Genomic DNA, 7,500 nt, shown 5'->3' on the forward strand with positions numbered 1-7,500 from the left:
CGATGAGACAAAAGTTCAGGCGTTAAGAAGAACAATGATGATGGTGATGATGATGATGATGATGGTGATGATGATGATGATGGTAGTAGGCCTATGGTGATAACAGTATGATTATAGTGATCATGATCGTCATCATCATGTTCATTATCATGATCAGTGATGGCAGTAACAAAGATTATGACAAAACCAGCTTACCGCCCGAACCAGCCGTGGCAGACCCCAATGGCACAGGCACCCAAGAGAAGAACCGACAACATTCTGGTGGCCATTATGAACTCTAAACTGTGTGCGATCAACACACGTAAAGCCAGCACCTTCAAGTGTATGGACAAATGGAACAAACACCTTCTTAATTTCTCTCCCCGTCACAGAAACTCCTACAGCTTCGCGCGACTGAATGCAGGATGCAAGATTCTACTTGGACCCGTCCTTGTGTTATTCTGCGCACTTTTATTTGCTTTTATATGCGGCGCTGCGGGTCGCTGGAAGAGGGACCTTCACTGTGCGCTGAGTGCACATATGTTATTGTGGGTCATTTACCTGAACCCGGATCCAGGATAAACCAAATTTAATTGTATAGCAAACGAGAAACACACACACACACACACACACACACACACACACACACACACACGTTGTCCAGCACGTAAATCGGTAAGCCTTAGAGCACGAAAATCAGACACTACACGATACGACACGACACGACACTACACTGCCGTTAGCGCACTCCACCACACTACAATGTAGGCTATTACACCACACAACACAACACCACTACACCAAACACAGACACTGCACACTGCACTACTGTCACGTGCTGTGCGTGCTAAGTGCGCTCATTTTGTTGTCTGTATCAGAAAATGAGACAAGAAAGAAAAACTGAAGGACAGCAAAATCCTTCCGCACCACAACAAAGGACACTATTCTTTTCGCAGCACATTTTTTCAGTGAGAAAAAAAAAACACAAAAAAACCCACTACACACACACACACACACTCCAAGATATATTGTGATTTCCTTTCGCCCCTTTTGGGAAATGGAGGATTACAAACAAGCGAATAGAAAAACTATGATACATAAGAAAAACCGACATAAAATCAATTAATATGTGAACTGTGTTAACAATACACATGTAGCGAATACAACTAACGTAAAACTGATTCTCAAAGAGCAAGCACAAGTTCAAAGCACACCAAATCAATCTATAAAATCGTTTAGGAATATTTCGAAGAAAGTTACGACAAAACTACATCTTACATCGGTATATTCATTAAAATTACTCGTAATTCTAACTATGAAGCTGGGCTTATCATTTTAATTGCAAAGTATTTCTCTTTCTTACAGACGCTTGCCATCTGTATAGGCCTAAATCTTAAAAATGAAATTGATTTCAACTGGTTAATCCAAGAATGAATGGTGAACTTCTTCTTTTTCTGCGTTCACTCGTATGCACACGAGTAGGCTTTTACGTGTATGACCGTTTTTACCCCGCCATGTAGGCAGCCATACTCCGTTTTCGGGGGTGTGCATGCTGGATATGTTCTTGCTTCCATAACCCACCGAACGCTGACATGGATTACAGGATCTTTAACGTGCGTATTTTATCTTCTGCTTGCATATACACACGAAGGGGGTTCAGGCACTAGCAGGTCTGCACATATGTTGACCTGGGAGATCGTAAAAATCTCCACCCTTTACCCACCAGGCGCCGTCACCGTGATTCGAACCCGGGACCCTCAGATTGACAGTCCAACGCTTTAACCACTCGGCTATTGCGCCCGTCAGAATGGTGAACATTAATTGTATGCAACGCAAATAAATCTGAGATAAAACCATGTGAGGAAACCAGCTCCTGCACACGTAACCCCAGGATAAGAAACCAATTGTGCAGAAGCACAGACTGTCGTTTCGCATAAGTGAAGCCCCCCACTCCCCCTCCCCCGACCCCTCCCGCCTCTCCCCCTGCCCCCTCCGCCTCCACCAATACACACACGTACGCATGCATACCGACACACGCTTCCCCCGTGGGGATGCCGGTGGTCTTTCAGTATACCTATGAATAGCATCCCCGCCCTCTGGAAATTCTGTGCTAGAAATTTCCTCAGTCTTTTCTATCTCTCGCTTTGTTTCTGCTTCTTTTTTTTTTTCTTTTTTTTCTTTCTTTCTTTCTTCACTATTGTCTCCTTTTTCTGCCTTCCCAGTCTATTCCCCTTTCTCTTTTTTTTAAAGCAAGTCTTGACACCTTTTTTTTCTCTCTCTCTCTTTTCCGCATTCTACAATGTACTATCTGTGCTGTTTTTGCTCTGGCGATTAGGTAGTGAGATGTAAACACTGGGATGGGCACTAGCTGCCAATTCTTCAGTGTTATTTGTCTTTCATATGGTCTCAGTTTTATCTTGTTTTTTATTTTTTTTATGGCTTTGAAGTATTGTTTCTTTCTTTTTACGATTTTTTGTAATCTGGGGATGAGCATGGCCTAGTCTTATTTGTCATAAAGAGCTAAATGGTTGGGATGATAATAATAATAATAATGATGATGAATTTTATATAGTGCTGAATCTTGTGCAGAGACAAATCAAAGCGCTTTCGCACCAGTCATTCACACGCATACTGTGTCATGGACTGCGTTTTGTGGGTTTGTCTTGGTGTTGGTTTTTTTGTGTTTTTTTTGTAGAAGTGTGACAGTTTTGTGTTGACGGACGCATTTGAGCATTTGCATGGTTTGACAGTCCTGATAAGGCCCTGTGTGGTCGGCTGGACTATAAGCAACACAAAGAAGAACACCACACACACACACACACACACACACACACAGTGAGAGAGAGAGAGAGAGAGAGAGAGAGAGAGAGAGAGAGAGAGAGAGGAAAATGGAGGTCTGTGAACAAGGAACCCTGATCAAAGTTAAAAGGCAGTTCATGAGTAATAGCCACTGCATCTTCAGTTTCACAGAGACATCAAAGCTCGCTGACTGACGAGATAAAAAGAAGAAACCGTGTGAATGTGTGTTTCCAGAGCCGAATTGTTCGTGTGAAGCAAACTGGGGCAGAACGGTTTGCGGAAGAAGAAGGTGGCCAGCCGAACTCAAGAAGGATTTAAACTTTCTTAAACGTAGGCACAGAGGTGCAGTCAATGTCTTGGTTTTACCACACTCACGGATCCAGTGTGACTGTTCCCACAGGGACTGTAATATGCACTGAGTGTATTCCGTGCAGAACTATTTCCACTGAGCCTAATTCCGCTGGGATTGTGCCCATTAAGAGAATTCCAACCAGAACTATTCCCACTTAGCCTATTCCCACTGGGACTGTATCCTCCGAACCTGTTCCAGTCAGAACTATTCTCTGGCAATGAGTCTGTTCCCACTGGAACTATATCCATTGAGCGCATTCCCACCAGGACCATTCCAACTGACACTGAGTCTATTATGACTGGGACTACATCCACTCAACCTATTCCCAATGGGACTATACCCACTGAACATATATTATCATTCCCACCTGAACTGCACCCCTATAACTTTCTCAGACTGTGTCTGTCACAATGTGTCTCAACAGAAAAACAACAACAACAACAAAATTTGTCATCCAGTCAAAAGTTTGTTAGACCTGTTCTACTGAGGTGTTCTCATGAAGACTATTGCCGCTGGACCTATTTTCGCTACCTTACGTCATTCCATTGGTGCATTGTTTGGGACTGCGGGTATTTAAGTCGTACCTAAGCGGTACGTCGAACCCTTCTGTCAGACATAATTAAAGCCTCGGCTATAGAAGTTTTAGTAAGGTAGAATCTTATCAGACTTAATACAATTGGTCATAACAATGGGCTTGTTGGAGTAAAAAAAAATTTAAAAGGGGGGGTGGAGTGTGGGGGGTGGGGGGGGCACTTTCATTTTACAATGCTTATCTCAACTTCCCTGGTAAAATGATGTATCAGATAATACTACCAGTTAGCATACGTGTTTGTTTAATTTCTTCTACATTAATTGTATTGCTTCGTTCTGAATTATTTTGTGAACATGGGTCTACATGATTTATCCACCACATACTTTACTGGGTTGAGTTTCTTCGTTGAACGGAATGACAGCCAGTTATTAACAGGACAAGACCTGTTGGGCTGTCTTGGATGGAAGTAGAGGTTAAAGCATGCTTTAGACAATGTCTGACTTCTCAGTGTGACCCATATGCTTTCCATGCGCTACAAATTGCAGATGTACTCCCATCAGAACTATTCCCATTGAGCCAATTCCCACTGGGACTATAATCCATTGAGCCTGTTCCCACCAGGACTATTCCAACTGGGATTATATCCACTGAGCGAATTCCCACCAGGATTATTCTCCATGTGCTACAACTTGCAGATCTTCATGGATTCTTCACTGACGGCCAGTGGTGGTTCCTGTGTGCATGTGTGTGGTGGTCTTTGCGCTCCGTGCTCTGTGTGTGTGTGTGAACTCAGAACTCAGAACTCAGAACTCAGAACTCATTTAATTGTCGTAAAACCATCATAGGAATTATGGACACTATAAACTAAACACAACAAGCAAACAAAAAGTAAAAGCAATAAGTTGTGAGCACATGCAGGATATTCCATAAGACATAGTTATGGACTGCGAACTTTTAAGCATTCATATATGTATTTTGCCAGTTCTGGTGTGTGTGTGTGTGTGTGTGTGTGTGTGTGTGTGTGTGTGGGTGTGTGTGTGTGTGTGTGTGTGTGTCTGACTGATGGTCTCTGAGTTTTCTCTCTGTGTGTCTGTGTATGTGTGAATGCCGGGAGCCAGGTGCCCGTGGGAGGGCCAGTGTACAGGCGAATCTGTACGTCTGTGCAATGTGCGCGTTTGTGTATGTGTGATTGCGGAGAGAAGGAACTGGGCTTATTTCGATATGCCGTGTTCGTGCGTGTATGTGTGGGGAGGGGTTGGGGGGTCTCACTAGTATCTCACAATCAGTGTGTGGGTACCGGCCGGTAGGGGCCGTATGGGGGGTTTGTCCGCTTCTCTCCGTCCATGTGCTCTGTCCGGCGTGCGTGATCACTTGCGTGTGCGTGTCTGTGTGTGTGTGTGTGTGTGTGTGTGTGTGTGTGTGTGTGTGTGTGTGTGTGTGTCAGTGTGTGCGTGTGTGTGTGTGTGTGTAAATGTGTGGGCAGTGTGTGTGTGTGTGTGTGTGTGTGTGTGTGTGTGTCAGTGTGTGCGTGTGTGTGTGTGTGTGTGTGTGTGTGTGAATGTGTGGGCAGTGTGTGTGTGTGTGTTCAGTTTATGTGTGAGTGTGTGTGTGTGTGTGTCAGTGTGCGTGTGTGTGTGTGTGTGTCAGTGTGTGCACTGTGTGTGTGTGCGTGTGTGTGTGTGTGTGTGTGTGTGTGTGTGTGTGTGTGTGTGTGGACGCGTGGAGACTGGGTATATGTGAAAGTCTTTCTGTCGGTTCAGGTTAAGACCTGATGGAGTCACCCGTCGGACCGACGGATGAGTAGGCAGGCAGGCATATCTGTCGGTGTGTTGCCTCATATGGGAGAAGAGGCCGATTCTGGATGCACAGCACTTTCCACAGGTGTTGCAAGGGAAAATGTCTCCAGAAGTTGAGCCCTGCTTCTTTCGCTCGCGCTTCTCCTTAATGGCCAGCGTTCTCTTGTTTTCAAACGTCTTTATGCCACTAGAGCACAGCATCCTCCAGCGAGAGCGGTCAAGGGCATCAGTTTCCCAGGAAGCGATGTCTGTGTCACAGGATTTGAGGTTTGTCTTCAAGGTGTCCTTGAAGCGCTTGCAGGGTCTTCCAAGTTCACGGTGGCCTTCCTTCAGCTGGCCATACAAAAGCATCTTCGGGATCCTGCTGTCTGTCATGCGGACAACGTGTCCTGTCCAGCGTAGCTGGCACTGGATCAGCAGGCTTTCGATGCTGGGCAGGCCGCTCCTCTCTAAGACCTGGAGGTTGGAGACCCTGTCTTGCCACTTTACGCCGAGGATCTTTCGTTAGCATCTCTGGTGAAATTGCTCAAGTTGTTGAATGTGACAGCGATACGTCGTCCATGTTTCACAGCAGTACAACAAGGTGGTCAGCACAACAGCTCTGTACGTTTTGAATTTGGTGCTGAGCCTTTTGCCTTTGTTGTTCCACAGCCTGTTGTTGAGTCTGCCAAAGGCACAGCTGGCCTTGACGATGCGCAGCATCACTTCTGCATCAAGGGCTACGTTGCTGCATAGAGTGCTACCCAGGTAGCAAAACTTGTCGACTGACTTGATCTCTGTGTCATCGATCTTGATTGCAGGTGGGAGGAGGCACTGGCGTTATGTGAGCTAGCTGGTTGGTACATGGACTCGATCTTGCTGAGGCTGATGGTGTCCAAAGCACCTGCATGAGGTTGAGAACCTGTCCATAATGAACTGCATGTCCTCATGGGTGTGTGCAGCATCAGCGAAGAGGAACTCTCTCAACAGTGCCTCAAACACCCTGAACCTGGCATGGAGTCGCCGCAAGTTGAAAAGTTTGCCATCTGTGCGAAACTGAATGTAGATACCCCGGTCACAGCCTTGGAAGGCGTCATTCAGCATGGCAGAGAAGAGAATGGAGAACAGCCCTGCTTCACTCCATTTACCACAGGGAATGGATCCGACATATCAGTATTTTCCTGTACTCTCGCCTGCATGCCATCGTGGGATAATGCAATCAGCTGGATTAGGCTCTCTGGGCAGCCAAACTTTAGGAAGATCTTCCACAGACCACGGCGGTTCACCGTGTCGAAGGCCTTAGTCAGGTCTACAAAGACCATGTGGAGTTCCTTGTTCTGCTCACGGCACTTTTCTTGCATCTGGTGTATGGCAAACACCATGTCACATGTTCCCCTGCCTGAGCGGAAGCCGCACTGTGCTTCAGGGATGACTGTGTTGTAGACATGGTCAACCAGTCTGTTCAGTATGATGCGGGCGAAGATCTTGCCAGCAATGCAGAGGAGAGAGATTCCACGGTGATTATCGCAGGATGTTTTGTCTCCCTTCCGTTTGTAAATGTGGACAATTGAAGCATCCTTGAACTCCTGGGGGACCTCCCCTCTCTCCCAGATAGACTGGAACAAGGCGGTCAGCTTGTCTGTCAGCACCTCACCTCCATACTTGTAGATGTCAGCCTGGATTCCATCCGCTCCTGGTGCTTTTCCTGACGTTGTCAGCTTCATGGCCTTGGTGGGAGGGGCAACCAGCAAGTCACTGACTGGTAGCTGTGGGAGGGCTGCAATTACCTCGTCAGATACGGACGATGTCCCTGTTGAGGAGGGTGTTGAAGTGCTCTGCCCAGCGGGCAAGGATGTCTTTCTTGTCTGTCAGTAGGGTGGTCTGGTCCAAGGCTCGGACAGGGTTTGGTCCTGTGACTCTCGGCCCATACACAGCTCGGAGACCATCGTGGAAGGTCTTCGTGTCGTGAGCATCAGCAGCGGACTGAAGCTCTTCGGACTTTCTCTCCCACCAGGTGTTCTTCATCTCACGCAGCCTCTTCTGTACGAGTTGCTTGGTTTGCA

The 7,500-nt window shown here is 46.6% G+C and overlaps 1 protein-coding gene across 3 annotated transcripts in view; it reads right to left on the bottom strand.

The window, feature by feature from the left end:
- The window catches only part of LOC143293436 (cobalamin binding intrinsic factor-like), a 9,526-nt gene extending 9,016 nt beyond the window's left edge, over positions 1–510 (bottom strand). The window contains exon 1 of one of the 3 annotated variants that reach the window (XM_076604286.1): positions 196–510. In XM_076604286.1, the coding sequence (XP_076460401.1) occupies positions 196–269 (74 nt within the window). In that variant the 5' untranslated portion in view covers positions 270–510. The remainder of the gene's footprint in view (positions 1–195) is intronic. The other 2 variants (XM_076604288.1, XM_076604287.1) reach the window with 2 other exon arrangements.
- Positions 511–7,500: the final 6,990 nt, after the last annotated feature.

The sequence above is a fragment of the Babylonia areolata genome, chromosome 19, assembly GCF_041734735.1.
Source record: "Babylonia areolata isolate BAREFJ2019XMU chromosome 19, ASM4173473v1, whole genome shotgun sequence".
NCBI classification, from domain to species: domain Eukaryota; kingdom Metazoa; phylum Mollusca; class Gastropoda; order Neogastropoda; family Buccinidae; genus Babylonia; species Babylonia areolata.